Source organism: Eriocheir sinensis, chromosome 1 (genome assembly GCF_024679095.1).
Source record: "Eriocheir sinensis breed Jianghai 21 chromosome 1, ASM2467909v1, whole genome shotgun sequence".
Taxonomy (NCBI): Eukaryota; Metazoa; Arthropoda; class Malacostraca; order Decapoda; family Varunidae; genus Eriocheir; species Eriocheir sinensis.
The window spans coordinates 37,203,502-37,228,524 of record NC_066509.1 but is presented as its reverse complement, the minus strand read 5'-3'; the positions used below and the strand labels follow the sequence as shown (position 1 = coordinate 37,228,524).

Sequence of the window (25,023 nt, the reverse complement as noted above, 5' to 3'; positions counted from 1 at the left end):
CTCTTTCACTGTCTCCCAAAAGCCTCTCTCCCTTCCTTCTCTAGCTCGTCATTTGATCTCTTTGCGGTTCCTCCTTCATCCACTTCCCATTGCATATAATACTGCAGAAAGCTGGTGTACTAAGGCTTGAGGAGATTAACTTAACGACTCGACGAATCGGGGGAGATAACTGTTACTAAGTATATATCTAATGCCATGAAAGTGACACGTGGCCGATGATGAAGCCGCTGGCGATGAGGAACTATTTTTTTTCATATTTTATTTTACATCAGAGAAGGCAGTCGCTAGTCACCCCCGCTCCCCCCTATCTCAATTTTTTTTCTTCATATATTGCGTCAGAGGAGGCAGTCAAGAGTCATTCCCCTTCCCCCCCTTCTCTCTCATCATCATTAGCTCTCGTCCTTCACTTGGCTTAGATTGGCTTGAGACACAAACAGGGAAAGACGTTCTCTCTCGCCCTCTGGCACTCGTATTGTTTTCGTCCTTTAAAGATTGCCATTTACAAGTCCTTACACCTTCCCTCTACTTCCCTTCCAAACCTCCTTCCGTGCACTCGTATGCTTCAACACTCATCCTGACACGGTATGGAGCTCTCCTTCAACACCATGGTATTGACGAGGATAGTAGCGGTGGTGAAGATGGTCCTGAGGATGGTGTTGGAAGGTGCGGCGCGTCGATGCACCTCCAAACGCAGCCTCGCCGGTATGACAGCCATTGTGACGGGAGCCTCGGCCGGTACGTGTCCAGGGTTTGTTGGCTTGCGTGGTTTCCCCTTCTGCGCTGACATGGCTATTCTGTATCATGTCTTAGGGTCGTATTCTTAAACATTATGGCTCCCAGGCACATAAATTTGACAAGGCTTTCGTAAGAGTTTGGGTAATTTCCAGGGGTAGTTTTATGACCTGGATGGTAGTTTGGATCTTCTTCTCTACCGTGAACCTAAAGAAACACTCATTAGAACCCGATTACTCTCCTTTATGGCCTTTGGAAATAGTCGTTGTGAGAGTCAAAAGCGTCTAAGAATACCAGTCTTAGTTTCATACGTGTCCAGTGTTTGGTGCGGCTTGCGTGGCTTCCCCTTCTGCGCTGACATGGCTATTCTGTATCATGTCTTAGTTTCATACGTGTCCAGTGTTGGTTGGTTTTGTGTGATGAATATTTCCTCGGAGCTGACATGGCTTTTATATAATGTCTTACGATTTTGTAGGTGCTCAGCGTTTGTTGGCTTGCGTGACGAACACTTCCTCTCTGCGCTAACGTGATCTATTCTGTATTTTGTCAGTTTTATTCGTGTCCAGTGTTTCTTGGTTTGCGGGGGGAGTATATCTTCTTTGCGCTAGCCTGACTATTCAGTATTATGTTTTACGCAGTTTTGTAGATGTTTCTTTATGTTTGCGTTATCTTGTGGGGCAGGGCCAGATTGACACCTGCAGAATAAAGCCCCGTTCACACTTAAGGTCACGACAACCCAGCGATTCGGGTTATACGGAGTCTTGGGTGTGAAATGTTGATGTGGAAGGGTCGCTCATGGTCGGAAAGAGGTCTAGAAACGATCGCCGGATGCTGATTCGGCACACTGTGAAGGGGGCCTAAAAGTCGCTGGGTTATCGTGGTCTCGAGTCGGCACAGTGTGAACGGGGCCTAAGGTGAGCGGTATCTTGGAGAGCCAACGGCAGTGATCAACCAGGATACGGGAACACTTTGTTAGGACGTCTGTGGCTGCGGCAAAAGTCGACGGGAAAAGGGCGACAGACGCTTCCAAAGACAGATGGTGGCGCCTCATCACGTGGCGTTGCTCAAAGGGGCGTTTTTTGCCAGGCCAGGTACCGGATCTTCAGACCATGGAGGTAGGATTAGGAGGAGACGGCGCGAGCTGGGTGAGGTGTCCCAGGAAAGTGAAGCCAGTTTGGCCGCGCTGGCCAACGCCCAGGACTGGCAGGATGGCCGCGCCAACTCTTAGTATCAGTAGCTTTATTAAATGTTTTAACCAAAATGTTTCGCTATCTGTTAAGGTACTACAACTTTTTTTTCTTGCTTTTAGACTAAGACATTTTTATTATTATTTCAAGTACTTTTCAAATTAATATTTAATTGTATTAAAACAAGTACTCATGCGCGAAAATGAGTATTTTCAGTGCGATGAGCTACATACTAGAAATACAAATATCCGTACATGCATTAACGACCATTTTTCAAGTAACCTAAACCCTGATTTTATATATTTTTGTGGATAATAAATGTTCATAGCACAACTAATAATACCTGATTTATTAGTTAATTGTAAAGTACATAATTATAAGTACACTATTATAAAATCATCCATCCTAAATTTAGCAAGAGAAATTAAAAGTAGGTTTGGTTTGTATTTATTGGCCACTGAAATGAATAAGTTTGGTGTACAACTGACGGCTCCTTACCTTAACATTACTTGCTAATTTATTAGTTATCTGTGTAGCATCATACTTAAGCCGTACCTGAAAATATGTCTCGGCAACTGCCTTAACTAACAGACGCAGGTGGTTTTCCTGAGGGTCTGTGTCATACATGAGATTAGTTATGGTTGGGAATATGTTTTTTTGGTTGCAATAAGCCACCACTGAAATAACTAACTTGCTAATAGCCCCCTGCCCTAAATTGTTGCTTGACACTCTCTGAACAGTTTTTTTCTGAAGTGATAGAAATATCAATAACACCATCAGAAGGATATACCAAGTTTCATCTATCCTTTACTTTAACTAGTGAGTGAAGGATCAACTTTCACTTGTCGCATATAACTAAGATTTTATGATAAGTGTTAAGGAATACCTATATTGACGATAGAAGTTTATTTTTTATCTATATTCACCATTGCTAAGACAACTACTTTTAAGAAGATTTCATTCCATAATACCTAATAAGGAGCTGTAACACCACACTCAGTAGGCTGAAGTCTGTAGTTTAATAATGAAATCTTACTCCATTTATCAGTTACTGCGTAGTTTATCTTCACCTCAGTTTAGTTTTAGATTACACCTAATATTACTTAGTTGTGAAATGTAAGTGTAGGGTATTTTCCTTATCAAACCTCGCGCTGCAGCCGTATGCAACACGTCCCGCGAGGCACGTCCACACACAGTCCATTGACTTTGACGAATGACTGAATGCAGTGATTCATGTCTATAGTGAGGTCTAGGTAGGGCGCAGTCAGGTCAAAGCTAAGCCTAGGTGAGGCTGGGAGCGGCCGACACCTGCTTCTTGCCAGTCCCAAGATGGCGGACTCTACTTCACTTTTTCCCACCGCGCGCCGCCTCCTCCTAATCCTACCTCCATGCTTCAGACGCTGTCGGGTCTCAACAAATATTTTCAAAGACTACAAAGGAAATTAATCGGGTTCTCATGAGTGTTTCTTCACGTTCATGGTGCGGAAGCCTTGTCAGACTATCACTATAAGCTCATGAAACTACACATGGAAATACCCACAACCTCTACGAAAGTCATACCGAATGTTTGTGTGTAAGAGCCGAAATGTTCGAGGATATGGGCCCACTATTATTAGTAGACCTCCTCAACACGGGGAAGGTCGGAACAGAGGCGGCGTGTGGAGTCAAACATTGATTGGGGTTGGTATAAATATTATCCGGTGAGGCAGGGAGGTAGTGGGAATAGCGAACGTGTTACGGAGATGTGTAGAGAATGATGGCGGCCTCGTGTGTTTACCAGAATAGGATATGTGAGGCAACGGCTTGATGATAAGTGGAGAACGTATATTTGTGTACTGAACCCAACTAGTAACCCAAGCATTCTGCGGCATGGTTTATTGTTGCAAAAGTACACATCAAGGGAGGGGCAGAAGGGAGGAACATGCCATCCCAACCCCCAGGCGATACATAGTGTGATTTGCAGTAATACAAGAAACACGTGCACAATATTCATATGACTAAGCAGTGAAGGAAATGACAAGATTCGTAATATGATAGTAGAAAACAGCCTCACTTATTGCACAGGGATCCACAGTTTGTTTGGTGAGCTATATCATAAAGTTGTTTAATTCCTCGCCCTTGTGAGATGCGGCAGAAAAAATGGTATCTGTAGTGAAGTGGTTGTGGTTCACTTATTTGACGAGGTATAGTGTAGTGGAGGTGCGGTGAAGCGGTTCACTTATAATTTCTACTTATAAAGAAATCTTCGAGTCCAATGAGGGAACGGGAAGTGGAGTGCGGTGGCAAAGCGGTGGAAGAAGAGTGGATCTATAAACTTGAGCGAGAACTTAAGACACAGTTACTTAAATGAGAAAGGAACTTAATTGTGTGTGTGTGTGTGTGAGAGAGAGAGAGAGAGAGAGAGAGAGAGAGAGAGAGAGAGAGACAGACAGACAGACAGACAGACAGACAGACAGACAGACAGAGAGAGAGAGAGAGAGAGAGAGAGAGAGAGAGAGAGAGAGAGAGAGAGAGAGAGAGAGAGAGAGAGACCTTGGGCGCGAATTAACGTACTTCATTTGGGATAAAGAAAAAACAGGCTAGTATACTGTGTGTGTTTATTCAGGTTTTTAGTCACAGTCGTAAGCACGGTACAACAACACCTTACCGACAGGTCCTTACAACCCAACCATGACGCTCACGGGAAGAACATGCAGAGAAGTGGATAGAAGAACGTAACCTACAGGACAGAACGTACAGAGAAATTAAGAGTTTTGGGCGGGAAGAATACGCAGAGAAGTGAACAAAAGAACGTACAGTTAAGAACGTACAGGGAAATGAATAGTTTGGGCGGGAAGAACACGCAGAGAAATGAACAGAAGAACGTATACGAGTTCAGCTGCCTTTTGGTGCTCTCTTCCCGCCGCGTACCCTTGCCAGTGGCCGTCGAGAGACAAAGACTGGCATTATCAAACGCTTCGGGTTCATGTTACGACTATTCTTTTAAGGCCAGAGAGGAGCTACGTCGGGTTGTCAGGAGTGTTTTTCCCGTTCACAGCGAGGAAGCTTTGCAAAACTACCGCAAGGTCATGAAACCACCAATGGAAACCCCGACAACTTCCATTAGAGCCTTACGAAATAGATGTACTCAGGCTCCGAAGTTTTTAAAGCTTGGAGGGAGGGAGGGAGGGAGGCGGGGAGCAACGAAATAGTCTTGCTGGCGCCCAGGGACTTGTTGCGTAACACAAGTCCCGGCGCTTCCTTGGCGGGCGTGCAGGGAGCGAGGGGAGCGGAACGTAGTGAGTAGTGGTAACGTCGACCAAGGTCTAAATTTAGATCTTGGTGTCGACTGTCCCCTCGCCCTGCAGGACACTCACAGCTGCTGCAGCGGCAGGGAGTCAGAGCGGCGGGCAGAGCAGCAGGCAAGCCACCCAGCCACCTTCTGCCGCAGCCCCTCGGACAGACAGATGACCAGGATGGGGCTCATGATTTCTTCGACGAAAGGAAGCAAGTAAAGATTATAAAGCACGCTGCTTACTATTAGACGTGCATCATTCAATATAACGATGGCCCAGTACACTCCGTGCAGCACGGTGAAGGTGGCGGCGAGGCTCAGCAGCAGGCGGCGGTTGAGGCCTTCCTGTCCCTCTTCCCGCTTGGGCACGGCGGGGCGGGGCGGCAGGGCCAAACTCACGAACACCCACAGCACCACCAGCGGCACGACTAGCCGAGTGAAAGCGTTGATTGTAAGCTGTAAGATCCTAGTATAGTGTTCAAATAAGCCATAAAAACAGACTGGTTCCTCTTCATAGTAGATTAAGTATGCAGAGAAATATGAGGTAAATCCTAAGGCAGCCGCTGAGGTCGCTGGACGAGATAACAATACCGACCGCCGTCACGATGAAACCGAGCGTCTCGGCCACGGCTCTCTGCAGCAGGAACATGCTGGACACGGTGCGCTGGCGGGGAGATGCAGCGAACAGCACCAGCAGGAGGGTGTTGGCCAGCAGCCCAAGGGCCAGCGCCAAGTACTGCAGCACACTGAACGCTGTTATTATAGGGCTTTCATATTCGTCTTCCCAGGGCGCGGTGACATTGCAGTGGTAGTCATACTCTGAGGACTCCCAGGTCTCGGTGGCGGCGGCGTCGTACTCCATGACCCGTCCCACAGAAGGCAGAGTTGGCGGTTTTGCTATCTCACCGCCGCCTGGCTGAAGCTTCCCGGTCAGCGAGGCAGCGGAGAAGTAATCTGTCGGAGCGGAGCTTGGCAAGCCCTTGCTGAGCGTCACTGAGGTGTGGGATGCACTGTATCCGCCCAGCGCGCTGCACGCCCTTGTCCCCAGCAACTAGCTCTGTGTGACTGACTGGTGGAACCAAGTCGACTTGGGTGGAGAAGGCCTCGCATGAGGCAGCAGCAGAAGTGAGGCGAAGTGGTTGCCTACAACCCCTTCCCTGGTTAACTGCACGACCCTAACCAGGTTGTGCTGAAGGCCCAAACACACGGCGAACTCGAGTGAAACTGCCGCTCATGACAAGAGATAACAACAATCGACAATGAGACAACACCCACAATAATATTTTACGTAATAAGATTGATCTGTCGTAATGAATCTCAACAGTGTACTTTAACAAACTGGAAAACATTTGTATACTCTTACGGTGCGTCGGGCTATGCTGCAGAAGTTGATGCGTTGTCATAAAACTCCTACTTAACACCAAAAGACAGGATCGGGCGCGCCCTTCACGTCGCCCTCGTAACCCACAATGCACACCCTATTCCAGATCTTAACTATTTTTCTTTCCAACATGTGAATTTACTGACCCATCTATTTCTTCCCCTTCACAGGAATCGGGAAGGAGACAGCCAAAGACCTAGCGAGGCGCGGCGCCCGGGTGATCCTTGCATGCAGGAACCGAACCAAGGCGCTGGCGGTGGCCGGTAAGGCAAAGCGCTCTCCTGCACTGTCTCTTGAGTCTCTAAGAGTCACTTCCACTGTACGTAGGTTGCTGGATGTAGAAGCGCACTGCTGCAAGGAGAGCATTTCTTTTGCATATAATGACTTGGGCAAGGCTGCACGGGTAATATTCTTGTATAACGTCTCCTGTCTCTGCAACCATTTCAATGTTTAACCTTGCCTGAACCACACAGTTCTTGTATTCTGAATCCCATTTATAGAAGTTCTTGCCACAAATGTCACTCCTAGCTCTAGGTTGCCTCATCGATAATATCTTGAAATCTCTCGCAGCAGACACACGCTGTGTCATGACTTTGCGGCCGAGTTCGCATTAGAACTTGACTGGAGCAGCGGCCTCTTCACCTTCCGACCCTTCCCACGGGTCATTATTCAGTGCTCGCTACACAGTATGTAAGCGGGAACTTCTTCGACATCCGATTTTTTTATATTTTTTATAACTTTGCAGCCTATTGCGCCGTTAGGCTTTCTCACTGGTGGGTCCTGATGGTCGGCCCAGTCCGTTGTGGCTGGACAGCATGTGGGTAGTCTTAGGCTACTTGGCGGTGACTGAAAAATCCCAGCGTGGGGATTCGAATCGACGTTGTCCATGGCTTGATGAATGCTAGCCCAGCACGCTAACCACTCAGCCACCGCCTACCCTAAACTCCTACGAAAGCCTTATCAAATACGTGTACTTGGGCGTCGAAATGTTTAAAATTACGGCCCATAATAGTTTCCTTGTGTTAAACAGCAGCGATGAAAAGATGACTGGTGACTGGTGTATACATAGAGTGTTCAGCTTGAGTCCGTGTTGATAGTGGATAACAATGAAATACAAGGGCACGAATATTATTAAAAAAATATGACCGATTCTAAGTCATTTTCTTCATGTAAAGTTGTAATCAGTTTTGAAATACGCCGCAGAATAACACCAGCGGCCTCACGAGGGACATTTGTTTGTAAATATATTATGATGGGATGGTTGATGCTCAGCTGTGTCAAGTTATATACCGACCAACATTTTAGCAAACAGTATTACGCACTAATTAATATAGTTGTCACACTAACTTGCGAGAATAAAAGAATCCGTAACTTAAATATTAGCGTATAAAAAATGGAAGTCAATGGTGTATATTACGTGGAAAATAAAATATACATGATCAAATTGGAAAATCTGTTTGATGTAGCCTGAGTCGGCGTCTTGGGTGCAGTCATTAGGTTCTGATTAAGCATCACAGAAAAACATCCTGTTGGAACACGCGGACGCCTCAGTCAAACTCCTGATTCTGCAAAGTCATTCATTACTGAGGGCATTAATCTGTCTTAATGGCGGTATTTATTCTTCACCTTCACAGCTATATAGCAAGACAGGAATCGCAAGTGACTAACATCAGAATGTCTGCTCTCCTCTCTGCACAGGCAGTGACAATACTGTTGTTTCCTATGGATCAACAATCCCCTAGCATTATGGACCACGCCAGTCTGTCAGGATGAGGACTTGATGAAAATATTTCTAAATGTGCTGCCCATAGCGCTAGTAGGATCTCTTGGGGGACCTAGTGGACGCTCCTTGCCCGTTAGTGGTGGAGGCGAATTATGTTTCTAGTGTCTGTAAAGGTAAAGGTAAAGTTGGGGGCATACGGTATAGCTGCGCGTGGGTGCGGTGTTCATCTCCGTCGCATTGGCCCTTTAGCCTGTGGTGGGAAGGGCCCATCAACCCGGGACACAGGGCCAGTGTGACATCCGGGTTACCACAGTTTACCTACCCCAGGTTTCACCAGGTTTCCCCAGGTACCCATTTTGAACAAGCACGAAAGGGGGAATGAACAGCTGGGTGAGCTGCACGCCGACTTCCCGGGTCGGGATTCGAACCCAGGCCCGCGGATTCGTATCTAGGCACGTCAGCCACTAAAGCACGGAGGCTGCCGTGATATATGACTATGCATTAACATTAAAAGATATATAAAGCTCCCAAAACTCTTAATGCCTTCCTGTATAGAACATGCCTCAAAAAAAGTGGATCTTGAATTCTTGATCCTCACCCTACTTTTAATTACTAGTTCATGCAGTGCTTTCAAGATTAACACGGAAAACCTATTACTACACATGCGGGGATCATAGTGTTGTTGGCATAAACGAGGCTGCTTCCCTGAAGTGTTACAGAGCTCAAAGAGAACGTTCTCATACAGGACGGGGTTGTTTCGTCAGTACCTACCTGGGACATCCGTTGGGTCAGTAGTCGGGTAATACAGTTGTTGCCACCAGCGAAACAGCAGCCAGGAGTGCTTGTGTTCCTGGAAGGCTGGGTTCGTGCACAAACTCATGAGTACTCAGCCCAACGAGTTCGACATTCGGCATTATCTGTTCGGCTGGTATTCTGTACCTGGAAATACGTAGGGCACAACTTCTTTGGGGCCGACTAGCTCATGGAAGGTCATTAATATTAGAGTGACCCTACCATCCACACCTATTCCCTTCACATCCCACTCCTCGAACCCCATCAATAAAAATCCAGTTCACGAATACTGGCAGCGACGAGACTTGATACGTTCAGGAAACAGAGGCATATTAACTTGAAAAAATATCCCCAAAAGAAGAACTTAAACTATACCAAAGAGAGAGATACGAGATGTCTGCCTGTGTGTGTGTGTGTGTGTGTGTGTGTGTGTGTGTGTGTGTGTGTGTGTGTGCGCGCGCGCGCCCTTTTATCCAGCAGGTTCTATCTTCCCCGCAGAGCACATCATCTCTGAGACGGGCAACAAGGAGGTGGTGGTGCGCGTGCTGGACACCGCCGACCTCGCCTCCGTCAGGCACTTCGCCAAGGAGGTGTTGAGGACGGAGGGCGCCATACACATACTGGTGAGTCTATTCCATGCAGTTTCAATAATCAACACGCAGCCTGTTATTGATGAACACCTCCCCGAGCAACATAACTGATAAATGCTCACATAGAAAATAAGATTATCAGAAAAAAAAAGGTTTCAGGAATATGGTGTGCATGAAAATCGGAGTCATCAATGTCTTTCCCCAAGTGTGTGTGTGTGTGAGTCTCTATTTGATGAAGACTATCAGTAAGAGGAGGAGAGCTGATGAGACGAAGAGCCTTAGACTCTGTCCAAGAGAGCTGTGTGAATAGAGCCACCCCACACGTGAGATGCATACTCCATACGAGGGCGGACAAGGCCCCTGTATATGGATAGCAACTGTGCGAGGGAGAAGAACTGGCGGAGACGATACAGAACGCCCAACCTCGAGGAAGCTGATTTAGTGAGAGAGGAGATGTGAAGTTTCCAGCTAAGATTTTGAGTTAAGGATAGACCGAGGATGTTTAATGTTGAAGATGGTGACAGCTGAGTGTTGTCGAAGAATAGGGGACAGGTGTTTGGAAGATTGTGTCGAGTCGATAGGTGGAGAAATTGAGTTTTTGAGGCATTGAAGGACACAAGGTTCCTTTTACCCCAATCGGAAATGATAGTAAGGTCTGAGGTTAAGCGTTCTGCAGCCTCCAGCCTGGAGTCATGTAATTCCTGTTGAGAGGGTCTTCTGTTGAAAGAAGTTGAATAATGCAGAGTGGAGTCATCAGCGTATGAGTGGATAGGACTGTTTGTTATGGAAAGAAGATCATTGATGAATAACAGGAAGAGAGTGGGTGATAGGACAGAGCCCTGGGAACGCCACTGTTGATAGGTTTAGGGGAAGAACAGTGACCGTCTACCACCGCAGAGATAGAACGGCCGGAAAGGAAACTGGAGATAAAGGAACAGAGAGAGGAATAGAATCCGAAAGAGGGCAGTTTATAAAGCAAAGACTTGTGCCAGACTCTATCAAAGGCTTTCGATATGTCTAGTGCAACTAAGAAAGTTTCACCGAAACGGCTAAGAGAGGATGACCAAGAATCAGTTAAGAGAGCAAGAAGATCGCCAGTAGAACGCCCCTTGCGGAACCCATATTGGCGATCAGATAGAAGATTAGAAGTGGAAAGGTGCTTTTGAATCTTCCGGTTAAGGATTGATTCAAAAGCTTTAGATAGACAGGAAAGTAAAGCTATAGGGCGGTAGTTTGAGGGATTGGAACGGTCACCCTTCTTAGGCAGAGGCTGTACGAAGGCATACTTCCAGCAGGAAGGAAAGATAGATGTTGATAGGGAGAGGCGAAAGAGTTTGACCAGGCAGGGTGTCATCACAGAAGTACAGTTTTTAAGGACAATAGGAGGCACTCCATCAGGTCCATAAGCCTTCTGAGAGTTGAGGCCAGAGAGGGCATAGAAAACATCATTCTTAAGAATCTTAATAACAGGCATAAAGGAGTCAGAGGGGGGATAAGTAGAAGAAATATGCCCAGAAAGAGTTCAACCTTAGAGATAGATGAGACGGCAGTTCTGCCGTCTGGGGAAGAGGCGGGAAAGAGGAAGAAGTGAAATTGGAGGAGATATTTTTGGCTAAGTGCCAGAAGTCTCTAGAAGAATTAGAGAAAGCAAGGTGTTGACATTTGCTGTGGATAAAGGAGTTCTTGGTAAATCGAAGAATAGATTTGGCACGATTCCGGGCGGAAATGTAAAGATCATGGTTAGCGGGAGTTCGAAGGCTCTGGTATCTTTTGTGAGCTGCCTCTCTATCTTTGACAGCACGAGAACAAGCATGATTAAACCAAGGCTTTTTAGCGTGAGGAGTAGAGAAAGTACGTGGAATGTATGCCTCCATTCCAAAGACAAGCACCTCTGTGATGCGCTGGGCACACACAGAGGGGTCTCTATCTTGGAAGCAGTAATCATTCCACGGGAAATCGGAAAAGTACATCCTCAGGTCGTCCCACCGAGCTGAAGCAAAATGCCAGAAGCATCGCCTCTTCGGTGGGTCCAGAGGGTGTACAGCAGGAGCGATAGGACAGGATACAGAAATAAGATTGTGATCGGAGGAGCTCAACGGAGATAACAGTTTGACAGAGTAAGCAGGGTAAGGAAGAGGTCCTTTTCACTCTCATTTAGTCGTCATTCACCCCCTCACATGACATCAGTGCCGGCTCTAGTCTGGGTACCCCAAGCGGGAATATAGTTGAAGGCCCCATAACGAGCCCAGTGCATACTGCATTTATACAGGGTAACTTTTTTAACTGAAAAACAACAACAACAATAATATATTCATTTTTCTTAGTATGATGTTTTTAGGCTCCCATATTGGCAAAAGATGTGCCATGGCCATCCTGACTTTTTTGGCCACCCCTTCTCAACAGTGACATGCAGCTCTTAAGCACAGCCCCCAGTCCCCGAAAGTGGTGGGACAACTGGCCACGGCGGGGTCCTCAGACCTGCTCCAGCGAAAGGGGTGCGAACAATCTTTTGAATACATACAGCCAGCCCGCCATTGGAATCTGACCCTGACAACGTACAATGTTAGGAGTTCAACAAGCGGGAGCAGCTTGGTTGTCTTGCTGGAAGAACTGGAAGACATTAGGTGGGACGTCATGGATCATAGCAAGTTTAGGGGGACTGGCGAGAGATTTATAGCACTGCCTGACGGACGTATCAAAGATCTTGTAGATAGGAAGGGAGATGGGAGTGGATTCTCATTAAGCAAGAGTCTAGCAGAAAACTTTAAAAATTTCTTTAGCGGTGAAAAAGCAGCGGAAATAATTATCAAGCTGAAGAAACTTAACAATACCCAACAAACTTAAAGTACCTAAGGCAGATTCACCATTCCCCGTCTATCATTCCCCTCTCTCTTGCCCCTCATGCTGTACCCCCATCTTCCATATTTACCCTCAGTCCCTTAGTCTCTTGCCTCTCACTCCTTTTGTACCCCTCTCTCTTGCCCCTCATTCAATATCCTCATCCGGGTCATCCCTTGCCATCTTCCATATTTACCCTCAGTCCCTTAGTCTCTTGCCCCTCATTCAATATCCTCATCCGGGTCATCCCTTGCCATCTTCCATATTTACCCTCAGTCCCTTAGTGTCTCCCTATTGCCCCTCACTCTCTTCCCCGTCCTTCGTGCACTCGTTTCTCTTACCAACCCTTGCAGGTGAACAACGCGGGCACCGCCGGTAAGGACGTGAGGGAGGTGACGCGGGACGGTTTGGAGCTCACCATGGCTACCAATCACTACGGCCACTTCCTCCTCACCAACCTGCTGCTGAGTGAGTCCCGCGCTCGCAAACGGCCGCCTCTTGACAGTTCTTTTTCTTTTCCTTCACCGCCTTTTCTTCCTCGTCTCCCTCTTCTCTTTTTGCAGTTGTCATTGTTGTTTTTGTTGTTTTGTTATGTTTCCTAGTATCTATCATATTTTAATTTCCTTCATCTCTAGTTCACTCATTTCACTTGTGTACCAATGCCGTCTAGTATACGTATTCATTCACCATTCCATATATTTAAAACAATGCACAGGTGTCTTCACTTTTATAAGCAGACTTTAGCAGAGTGTTGGGGAACTAAATGCATATGTCTTCAGGGGCTTCTTACCATCCCCTCGAAGCCAAAGAACAGGAGAGTTTGGGCACCTCCACCACAGGCCCTACATTGCTACCAAAAGAACTGAAATGCTGATGCTGATACAAGAGTTCTTTTTGTGCTCTCGGTACTTGTACTTCTGCGAGACCCTGACGATACCCAGAGCACAATAAAACACTATTGTAACATAATCAGTTTGAGTTTCGCGCGGCTTTTTTGGAAACAACATGGCGCCTTTGGTGAAGTTGATCAGACTCCTATTCTGTGGCTCTGTACCCTCCAGTAACTTCACCACTGACCTTTCCCATGATTTGTTGCATTTCCAATTTTTAGGTTTTGCTGTGGTTCAGTTTTCAGGTTTTGCTGCATTTCCAGTTTTTAGGTTTTGTTGAATTTCCAATTTTTAGGTTTTGTTGAATTTCCAATTTTTAGGTTTTGTTGCATTTCCAATTTTTAGGTTTTGTTGAATTTCCAATTTTTAGGTTTTGTTGAATTTCCAATTTTTAGGTTTTGTTGCATTTCCAATTTCTAGGTTTTGTTGCATTTCCAATTTTTAGGTTTTGTTGAATTTCCAATTTTTAGGTTTTGTTGCATTTCCAATTTTCAGGTTTTGTTGCATTTCCAATTTCTAGGTTTTGTTGCATTTCCAATTTTTAGGTTTTGTTGCATTTCCAATTTTTAGGTTTTGTTGCATTTCCAATTTTCAGGTTTTGTTTCTTTTCCAATTTTTAGGTTTTGTTGCATTTCCAATTTTTAGGTTTTGTTGCATTTCCAGTTTTCAGGTTTTGTTGCATTTCCAATTTTTAGTTTTTTTTTTTTCCATTTACAATTTTTTTTGTTGCATATCCATTTTTTTGCTTTTTTTGCATTTCCATTTTTTTTCCAACTTTTAGGTTTTGTTGCATCTCCAATTTTTAGGATTTGTTGTGTTTCCAATTTTTAGGATTTGTTGTGTTTTAATATTTAGGTTCTGTTGTGTTTCCAATTTTAGGTTTTGTTCAATTCCAATCTTAAGGTTCTGTTGCATTTCCAATTTTTTGCATATAGGGATAAGGCAGCTGCGTGGGAGCTTCCTCTGAAAGACCGTCGGGAGTGGAGGCGGCGAATGAGTGAAGAGACACGTCCCCGGGCATATGCTAATTATATTTAGTTACCCAAATGGCTTACAATCATCTGCCAATAAAATCAAAGACCGGTATTTATGAGTAGATTTACTAACCCGACAACCTCATTATATTGCAGTGTGTACACAATTCTTAACTCTGGCCATTGTCTTTGTTGCGTCTCGCGCTCCGTATCTATATTCTTCTCCATATTATTATCTTCTTTCTGACCTACAGTCATATGCCTATAGAATCAATAGTAGGAAAGGGTAGATGGAGGAAGCCGGCAACCTCATTATATTGCAGTGTTCACGTTTGTCTTAATTAACTGTGGCCACGGTCTTCTTTGCGTCTCGTGTCCCATATTTAAATTCTTCTCCCTATTTTTTTCCATCTTTAGTTACCCAACGGCATACTCTCATCTACCTATAGAATAAAAAAAACGTAGGAAAGGGTAGGTTTAGGAAGTCGACAACCTCATCATATTGCAGTGTCTTCGTATATCTTAACTCTGGCCGCTGTCTTTGTTGCGTCTTTTGCTTCAAAACCAAATTCTTCTCCATATTTTTGTCTCCCATCTGCAGTTACCCAAATGACGAACATCCATCTGCCTATAGAATAAAAAACCCGGAAGAAAGAGTAGGTTTAGGGAGTCGGCAACCTCAACAACATCTTCGTATGTTTTATCTGTGGCCACTGTCTTTTTCCCTAGAGCGGCTCAGGCAGAGTGCACCAAGCCGGATAATCAACGTGTCCTCGGTCGCCCACTTCCTCGCGCTCAGCATCGATATGAAGGACCTCAACTTCGAGAAAATGAACTATGGCACAATGACGGCGTACGGGCAGAGCAAACTGTGCAACATCCTCTTCACCATCGAGCTTGCCAACAAACTCCGTGGCTCAGGTAAAAGCCGGCGAGAAAGTCGTCGCGGTTGCTAATCAAGTGTTTCTCCGGTGCATGACAGAATCTTGTGTAACCAGAGATAACGTCTCTCTCTCTCTCTCTCTCTCTCTCTCTCTCCCAGGGGTGACAGCCAACGCCCTCCACCCCGGGGCCGTCAGCACAGAGATCATTGCTCGCAGGGAGAATGCGGCGACGTGGTGGCGATGGATCTTTCTGCAGATCGGCGACATCATGATTTACTTATTCGGGAAGGTAAGGAAAATTATTATAAGTAGCAGAAGAGATAGATGGCTATAGATATGGATTGACAGATAGTTAGATAGATAGATAGCTCAGTAGATAGATAGATAGATAAATAGACAGATAGACATAGATAAATAGAGATATATAGATAGATACGGGTAGGCGGTGGCCGAACTGGTAGCGTACTGGGCCCACATTCACCGCGTGATGGACGACGCAGGTTCGAATCCCCACGCTACCACTCGGATTTTTCAGTCACCGCCGAGTGGCTTAAAACTACCCACATGCTGTCCTGAAGACCACCCATCAACCCGGACTCTAGAGGAAGCCGTCCAAGCGAATCAAGAACGAGTTCCGGGGGGCAGCATGAGCCAATGCAAGATGGCGCCACTATAAACACTCGCCTGCGCCAGAACGGGCTGGGCCGACCATCAGGCCCCACCTGGAAGAAGCCTTGGGCCGACCATCAGGCCCCACCAGGAAGATGCCTACCGGCGCAACAGGCAACGACGTAAAAAAAAAAAAAAAAGAGAGAGAGAGAGAGAGAGAGAGAGAGAGAGAGAGAGAGAGAGAGAATGTTGTAACAAGATCTGCTCTCCTTTCTCACTTCTTATGAAAACAAACAATGAATCCGCGACTGCCCAGAAAGAGGCTTTGTCGTCATTGAACTCGTGACTTGACCGTTCAGTCTCTACATAGATCATCGTCTTCAGCATCGAGGTAATCAAAGTTTCTATGGTATTTTTTCAAAGCGATTAACAGAAAAATAAAGTGTAAAATGAAAAAAAAGGAAAATACGCTTTGTATGAGTCTCTCCTAAACTTCACCCAAATTAATGAAACTCACAGAATATCATACCTTTGCACCTACAAATAACATACTAAAATTTCAAAGATATTGGACGTACCATATGCGCAGGAGGACCCCCGTATTCGCGCTCCTTCGTCTCATAATAGTAATAATGGTGATAATAATGATAACGATAACAATAATAATAATAATTCTAATAATAATAATAATAATAAATCAGAGGTAATAGTAAAAGGGTATATCATCAGCAGAAGTTATATCAATGAAAAAAAAAATATGGAGCCTTAGGTATATTTTCACTCACCGTAATCACTGTACAGCCAGGCCCCGTTTTTGGACCCTTTCATCGGAACACAACACTGCCCAATAGCGGGTATTGCCTGTATGGGGATATTTGCCTTATAGTTAAAGGGTTTAAGGTCGGTATTCTCAGACACTTCCGCCTCTCACATCAACTGTTGCTGAAGGTTGAAAAAGGAGGTCAGTCGCGTTCTAATGCTTGTTTTTGTAGGTTCATGGCACAAAGGAATGATGAAACTACCAGAAGAGTCATAAAACTACTACTACTGGAAATGCCCAAAAGTACTACGAAAGCCTTTACTTGTCAAATATGTGTGCTTGGGTTCCGAAATGTTGAAGAATAAGACCTTTAGTAAATTGTTTATCGGAAGTGAAGTACACGATGGGATTGTTTAATATTGCGTAACGAAAGCGAGGCACATTTCACTTGGTAGTTTCTTCTGAGTGTTGTGATGGAAGAATATGGGTTAACATCATGGAAATGAGTATGTTCTCTAATTAACTCTTCATTTCTACAATCCACTTTATTCTTTATCCTATTTAGTTTCCTTCCCCATTTTCTCAGTAGCTTGTCCTTCCATGGTCTAGTGGTCAGCGTGTCTGGCTTCTACTCCGCGGGCCCGGGTTCGAATCCCGGCCCGGGCAGTCGGCCTGCAGCTCACCCAGCTGTTCATCCTCCCTCTCGGGCTGGTCGAGAAATGGGTACCTGGGGAAACCTGGGGAAGGTAAACTGTGGTAACCCGGATGTCACACTGGGGTAATGGGCTCCCTCCCACCACAGGCTAAAGGGCCAATGTTACGGAGATGAGCACCAAGGCCACGCGCTCCTACAGCGTATGCCCCCAACTTTACCTTTACCTTGTCCTTCAGTTCTATCCTCCTGCATCCCTCCTCTTACCCTCCTCTCCTTCGCCTTGTTCCAGGACAGTCAACTCGGAGCCCAGACGACAATTCATTTGGCTGTGTCGGAAGAGCTGGAAGGCATATCGGGGAAGTACTTCAGTGAGTGTAAGGTGAGACACACACACGCGCACACACACACACACACACACCAAGACTGCCAGACTGACATACAATTTGAAAACCACAGAATTGATCCTCATGAGGAAAAAAATGCTTTGATTATTATTTTTTTTTTTCGAGAAGTCACATTGAAATAAAAACATGATGCTTACGCGACACGAGTTCATGCCAGTGCCTTCCCCTTGCTGTCCCTGCAGGAGGCGCCCACCTCGCAGCTCGCGCGAGACCCGATCCTCGCCAGGTCACTGTGGAAAATTAGCGAGGCGGACGTCCAACTCCTGCCCAGCGAGATATTCTACTGAGAGAGAGAGAGAGAGAGAGAGAGAGAGAGAGAGAGAGAGAGAGAGAGAGAGAGAGAGAGAGAGAGAGAGAGAGAGAGAGAGAGAGAGAGAGAGAGAGAGAGAGAGAGAGAGAGAGAGAGAGAGAGAGAGAGAGAGAGAGAGAGAGAGAGAGAGAGAGAGAGAGAGAGAGAGAGAGTTTTACATAGATATTCAGACCACATAACCGTATGGTTCAAGCTAGGCGGTCTATGCAACTGAGTTCAAATCATGCGGCCATCGAGCCTTTGCATTTCTGCCTTGGCGACCCTCGATTTAAAGGGCTAAATGGGGAATCAGTGAGTCCGTTACTGGAAACAGTCCGTTGCTTGGTAATAGTGTATAGTAATCAAATTAATAACATTCATAATTTATACATGGCACGTTCGTATTGTAACGTCACTAAATCCCACTTTACCATACCTCCACACGACATTTTAGTGTCACGAAACACACGAAAATTGATCCAGACCCGGAAAGGGTTTTTACCGAGGATCGAACCCGCGACCGGCGGGATAGGAGAGCCAAAGATCAATCCCCACTCACTGAGTGAGTCGGGGAGGCTTTCTGCATCGAGCGGGTCCACTACACGGCTCCCCCTTTTCCCATCTAGATTTTTTTTTTTTTACAACAAAGGAGACAGCTCAAGGGCACAAAAAAAGGAAACAATAATAAAAAAGCCCGCTACTCGCTGCTCCCAAAAAGAATCCAAAGAGGTGGCCGAAAGAGGGGGTCAATTTCGTGAGGAGAGGTGTCCTGATACTCTCTTCTTGAAAGAGCTGAAGTCGTAGGCAGGAGGAAATACTGATGAAGGAAGATTGTTCCAGAGTTTACCAGAGTGAGGGATGAAAGAGTGAAGATGCTGGTTAACTCTTGCGTAAGGGATTTGGACAGTAAAGGGATGAGCATGAGTAGAAAGTCGCGCGCAGCGGGGCCGCGGGATGGGGGGAGGAATGCAGTTAGCAAGTTAAGAAGAGCAGTCAGCGTGAAAAATAACGATAGAAGATAGAAAGAGAGGCAACATGGCGGCGGAATTTAAGAGGAAGAAGACTATTAGTAAGAGGAGGAGAGCTGATGAGACGATTAGACTCCACTCTGTCCAGGAGAGCTGTGTGAGTGGAGCCCCCCCACACGTAAGAGGCATACTCCATACGAGGGCGGACAATGCCCCTGTGTAATGCCGGGATGTGTAGGGAGGAGGAAAAACTTAGAAATATAAGGAAAAAAAACATAGGTTAAGTCATTAGAAGTGATTACAAGTGACTTTGTTTTCTGTAACAACTCTGTCATTAGGACCAGCCTCGCAACAAAATCCTCATCCAACTGGGCAAGGATACCTCTGGCTTCCACTGCGTGTTCTCCATGGCCTTCTTCGCTCAGTAGTTGCAGCAAGCGAAGAACTGCCGGTAGTCTTGCCTGCATCACGTGACAGGGATCAGCCCTGCAAGCCCATCTTGTGTCGCTCAGTCGTTTGAGCTCCATGACTTGCTCTCCCGAGAACATCTCTCTCTGTATGTTCAGCCACTTGAGGTGGACATATGAGCCTGACATATAAACATAAAGCTGTTGAAGTAGGGCAAAAAAATGATCAACCTCCTTGACAGACTTGCAGGAATGTACAATAACAAGATTCAGTCTATGTGCGTAACAATGTACATAGCCTGCTGAAGGGGCAACATCTTGAATTCGCTTCGCCACACCAGACAAGGCTCCACTCATCACTGCTGTCCCATCATAACCTTGACCAACTAGATTCAGCCTATAGCCGAGGCCAAACCCGCTCAACAGCTCAATGATGGTATCACTTATAGAGGCAGCATCCAGACCATCTGTGTACTTGAAGCTCAAGAAACTCTCCTTGATCTTCCCGTTCTGATAGTACGTCCCGACTAGTGACAATTGCTCCGTTTTCCGAATGTCTTTGGTCTCATCAACCAAAATGGAGAACTGCTCGGCCTCTGACATCTCTGTCAGGATCTCTTCCTGGACCATTTGGGCCAGAGTTGCTAACATCTCGTTCTGGATCTCAGGACATGTATACTTGGCATTCCGAGGACCCTATTCCAGGCGCTTCCTGATAACTTCATCATGGCCACTTACCAACCACAGCAATCGTTTTATATTACCAACATTCTCCGATGCGTCTTCCCAGTGGCCTCGCTGGGCAAGGTTCTGCACACCCGCCACGGGGAGGATTTCACCAACTGTCTTGATGAAGTGGCGGTTCTCTTGGACCTCTTTTTTGTATTGGTCACTCAATAGCTGTTGAACAGAGCCGATCTGCACGGAAAAGAACAGGACATTCTAGGCTGAGGCAAGGAATTTTTTTTTTTTTTTTTTTTTTTTTTTACAACAAAGGAGACAGCTCAAGGGCACACAAAAAAGAAAACAATAATAAAAAAAGCCCGCTACTCGCTGCTCCCAAAAAAGAATCAAAAGAGGTGGCCGAAAGAAAGGTCAATTTCGGGAGGAGAGGTGTCCTGATACCCTCCTTTTGAAAGAGTTCAAGTCGTAGGCAGGAGGAAATACAGATGAAGGAAGATTGTTCCAGAGTTTACCAGCGTGAGGGATGAAAGAGTGAAGATGCTGGTTAACTCTTGCATAAGGGGTTTGGACAGTATAGGGATGAGCATGAGTAGAAAGTCGTGTGCAGCGGGGCCGCGGGAGGGGGGGAGGCATGCAGTTAGCAAGTTCAGAAGAGCAGTCAGCGTGGAAATATCGATAGAAGATAGAAAGAGAGGCAACATCGCGGCGGAATTTAAGAGGTAGAAGACTATCAGTAGGAGGAGGAGAGCTGATGAGACGAAGAGCCTTAGACTCCACTCTGTCCAGAAGAGCTGTGTGAGTGGAGCCTCCCCACACGTGAGATGCATACTCCATACGAGGGCGGACAAGGCCCCTGTATATGGATAGCAACTGCGCGGGGGAAAAGAACTAGCGGAGACGGTACAGAACGCCCAACCTCGAGGAAACTGATTTAGCGAGAGAGGAGATATGAAGTTTCCAGTTGAGATTTTGAGTTAAGGATAGACCGAGGATGTTTAGTGTTGAAGACGGTGACAGCTGAGTGTTGTCGAAGAATAGGGGATAGGTGTTTGGAAGGTTGTGTCGAGTTGATAGGTGGGGAAATTGAGTTTTTGAGGCATTGAAGGACACAAGGTTCCTTCTGCCCCAATCGGAAAAGATAGCAAGGTCTGAGGTTAAGCGTTATGCAGCCTCCAGTCTGGAGTCGTGTACTTCCTGTTGAGAGGGTCTTCTGTTGAAAGAAGTTGAATAATGCAGAGTGGAGTCGTCGACGTATGAGTGGACAGGACAGTTTGTTATGGAAAGAAGATCATTGATGAATAACGGGAAGAGAGTGGGTGATAGGACAGAGCCCTGTGGAACGCCACTGTTGATAGGTTTAGGGGAAGAACAGTGACCGTCTACCACCGCAGAGATAGAACGGCCGGAAAGGAAACTGGAGATAAAGGAACAGAGAGAGGGATAGAATCCGAAAGAGGGCAGTTTAGAAAGCAAAGACTGGTGCCTGACTCTATCGAAGGCTTTCGATATATCTAGCGCAACAGAGAAAGTTTCACCGAAACGCCTAAGAGAGGATGACCAAGAGTCAGTTAAAAGAGCAAGAAGATCCCCAGTAGAACGCCCCTTGCGGAATCCATACTGGCGATCAGATAGAAGGTTAGAAGTGGAAAGGTGCTTTTGAATCTTCCGGTTAAGGATTGATTCAAAAGCTTTAGATAGACAGGAAAGTAAAGCTATAGGGCGGTAGTTTGAGGGATTGGAACGGTCACCCTTCTTAGGCACAGGCTGTAAAAAGGCATACTTCCAGCAGGAAGGAAAGATAGATGTTGAAAGGCAGAGACGAAAGAGTTTGACCAGGCAGGGTGTCAGCACAGAAGCACAGTTTTTAAGGACAATAGGAGGCACTCCATCAGGTCCATAAGCCTTCTGAGAGTTGAGGCCAGAGAGGGCATAGAAAACATCATTTGGAAGAATCTTAATAACAGGCATAAAGGAGTCAGAGGGGGGATGAGTAGGAGGAATATGCCCAGAATCGTCCAGGGTGGAGTTCTTACAGAAAGTTTGAGCGAAGATTTCAGCTTTAGAGACAGATGAGACGGCAGTGCTGCCGTCAGGGTTAAGGAGAGGAGGGAAAGAGGAAGAAGTGAAATTGGAGGAGATATTTTTGGCTAGATGCCAGAAGTCACGGGAAGAATTAGAAGAAGCAAGGTGTTGACATTTTCTATTAATGAAAGAAGTTTTGGTAAGTCGGAGAATAGATTTGGCACGATTCCGGGCTGAAATGTAAAGGTCAAAGTTAGCGGGAGTTCGAAGGCTCTGGAACCTTTTGTGAGCTGCCTCTCTATCTTTAATAGCTAGAACATTACTAGAACCTGGTTATATATCATAGGTATATATGTCAGACTCAATTTGGAACTTACAAAATGTTAAAGGGGTATTTAAAGAAACTCTTTGTATAACCCTAGCTTATATTATTAACTGATAACTAACCTTTTTACTAGCTTTGAATGACGACCACGTAACCATCGCTTTGACATGGTAGTCTGCCGCACGATGCTTCGAGAACTTCCCTTTCTCTCCTTTTGCCTTCCAATTCGAGAATCCCCCACTGATGGTTTCTTCAGCATAAGCACTCTTGCCAAGGAAATGCCTACAGGCAAAGCAGAAAGCAGCATCGGAACTCTCAGAATACTCCAACCAAGGGTGTGTTTGGTACCACGCAGCCCGGAACGATCGATTGCAGTCCTGTTGCTTCATGGGAAATGAAATCTTCGGCTGTGTTGGGCCATCTGATGGAGTCTGTGAAATATCATTAGGACCGGGTGGCTTATGGACGTTATAGTATTCTGTGAAAGAAGAAAAAAGCAAGTTGTAAAAAGAAATCCATTGAGTTTTTTTCAATTTGGCTCATATTTACATGTGGTATCAAACGAGAGCTCAAATCTAGTCACCTTCTCGTTCCAAGCTCTGGGAAACTGGCTTTTCATCCGATAGGTCATCCTCACTTGAATTCTTGATGTCACCATCTAGACTGCTTCCATCGGACTCCTCAATCTGGAATGATGTCCCTGGTGAATCATCTGTGGCTGTGCAAGTTCTCTTTTGTGGTTCAATTTCCCTCCCAGGTGGCTCCCCACTCTGACATTCTCTCAAAGCAGAGAACATGGATCTTAGATCTTTACATACCATGACTACATCTGGAAAATATTGAAACGGGTCACTGTAGAGCAAAGAAAAACAGTATGAAGTATTTAATTTCCAGACACATCACAGCTTAGTACCTACGATAAAGGAGGAAGCGTATTAGCATGATAGACAAAATCCTACACAAATAAGAGAAGAAAAACTTTCCAAATCTGGAAGAATATTATTCATCAAGAAAGCCCGACGATTGAACAGTAAATAAGCTTGTCACAATCTATCCGAATTAATTCAAAATTATTCAGAGGTTAGATAGGGTTAGGTCAAATTAGTTAAAGTATTGTTACTCAGACGGGAGTTACTCGTCGTTCCTACTCGACGGTGGGTTCGGTCTGTCACTGTGTCGCCGTCAGAAGACTCACACACACCGCCAGGCGAGGTGAAGGAGAGTAGCGGTGAACTTGCTGGGCATTTATTCCTCTCTAGTTATTTACAAAGGCGAGGCTTCTCCGTGGTGCTGCCTTTTCCTGGCTGGGAACTCTCTGTGAACTACTCTCGGTGGACTCTATAGGTGGACTGTTGGTGAACTATAGTCTGTTCAGAGCATGAAGTCGGTTCAGGGTGGAGCTGGTATCGTCGTTTACCTCTACCCATGCTGCCAAATCAGCCTTGGTACATGCGTCTCTCTCTTATTTCCCATCCATGTGCTATTTGAAAGCGATATTTTATATATTCTGTATATAGTAAAGGAAGCTACATAGTACAATGAGTGTCGATGTTTAGGATTATAACAAGGATTTGTATAAATTCTATAACATGTGGCAGCGATTTTTTCACATGTTGCCACGTTGTGGTGTTGGTAGTGGTGGTGGTGGTGGTTGGTGTGTCCCCCTAGGTCCCTCCCCCGGGTCGAGAGGGAGAGAGAGAGATTTACATGGATTTACATAGAAAATCAGACCACACAGACCCCATGGTCCAGACTAGGTGGTCTGTCCTTAAACCTAAGTGATTTTACATTAATCAGATGGCTCCAAAATGTTGCTTTTATACTCTAGTTAATATTAAGTTCAAGGAAGTGACGGTCGAGCTTGTTTTTAAAGGAGTCAATCGTGTTACACTGGACCACTGATGGTGGGAGCTTATTCCATTCTCGCACTACAACGTTGGTGAAGAAAAATTTGGTGCAGTCTGAATTTACTTGTCTACATTTGAGTTTTGTGCCATTGTTCCTCGTTCGCAAAGTGTCATCGATCATAAACAATTTTGTTCCGTCTACATTCGTGAAACCATTAAGTATTTTAAAACATTCGATCAGTTTTCCTCGGAGGCGACGTTTCTCAAGAGAGAACATGTTAAGGGTGGAAAGCCTTTCTTCGTAAGATTTGTTGCGCAAGGAAGGGATCATTTTTGTTGCTCGACGCTGAACACCTTCTAGTTTAGCAATGTCCTTTGCATGGTGGGGAGACCAAAACTGTACCGCATATTCCAAGTGGGGTCTGACTAAACTATTGTAGAGCGGAAGTATTACATCTTTATTCTTGAATAAAAAGTTTCTTTTAATGAAGCCCAACATTCTGTCCGCTTTATTTGCTGCATCGATGCATTGATGTGAAAATTTGAGGTTTGACGCGATTTTAATCCCCAGGTCCTTAACGCATTGAACGCTTGTGAGTTTAACGCCGCGCATTTCATAATCGAACTTCTTATTTTTTGTTCCAACTTGAAGAGAGAGAGAGACTTGGAGAGAGAGATAAACAGGTGGGTTGTGGGTGAGTAGGCCGGGAGAGAGTGCTAATCTGGTAATTGGCGGTCGAACTGGCAGCGCTGCACTCATGGGAATTCTGGAATCTGCCACATCTTGA

The 25,023-nt window shown here is 45.6% G+C and overlaps 1 protein-coding gene across 1 annotated transcript; it reads left to right on the top strand.

Annotated features, from left to right (window-relative positions):
• The first annotated feature begins 456 nt into the window (after positions 1–456).
• LOC126996420 (retinol dehydrogenase 11-like) lies at positions 457–18,028 on the top strand. The gene is made up of 8 exons (XM_050856834.1): positions 457–735; positions 6,745–6,837; positions 9,588–9,712; positions 12,871–12,985; positions 15,111–15,302; positions 15,424–15,554; positions 17,579–17,668; positions 17,876–18,028. Exons 1-8 carry the CDS (start codon positions 585–587, stop codon positions 17,978–17,980), a joined length of 1,002 nt encoding a protein of 333 aa, XP_050712791.1. The 5' UTR covers positions 457–584; the 3' UTR covers positions 17,981–18,028.
• The last annotated feature ends 6,995 nt before the right edge of the window (positions 18,029–25,023 follow it).

Bases quoted from the DNA above. Each gene is read 5' to 3' on its own strand.
- LOC126996420 (XM_050856834.1), top strand. From the start codon at position 585: ATGGAGCTCTCCTTCAACACCATGGTATTGACGAGGATAGTAGCGGTG. The intron at 15,555-17,578 runs GTAAGGAAAATT...GCCTTGTTCCAG, and splicing joins TGATTTACTTATTCGGGAAG to GACAGTCAACTCGGAGCCCA. The intron at 17,669-17,875 runs GTGAGACACACA...CTGTCCCTGCAG, and splicing joins AGTACTTCAGTGAGTGTAAG to GAGGCGCCCACCTCGCAGCT.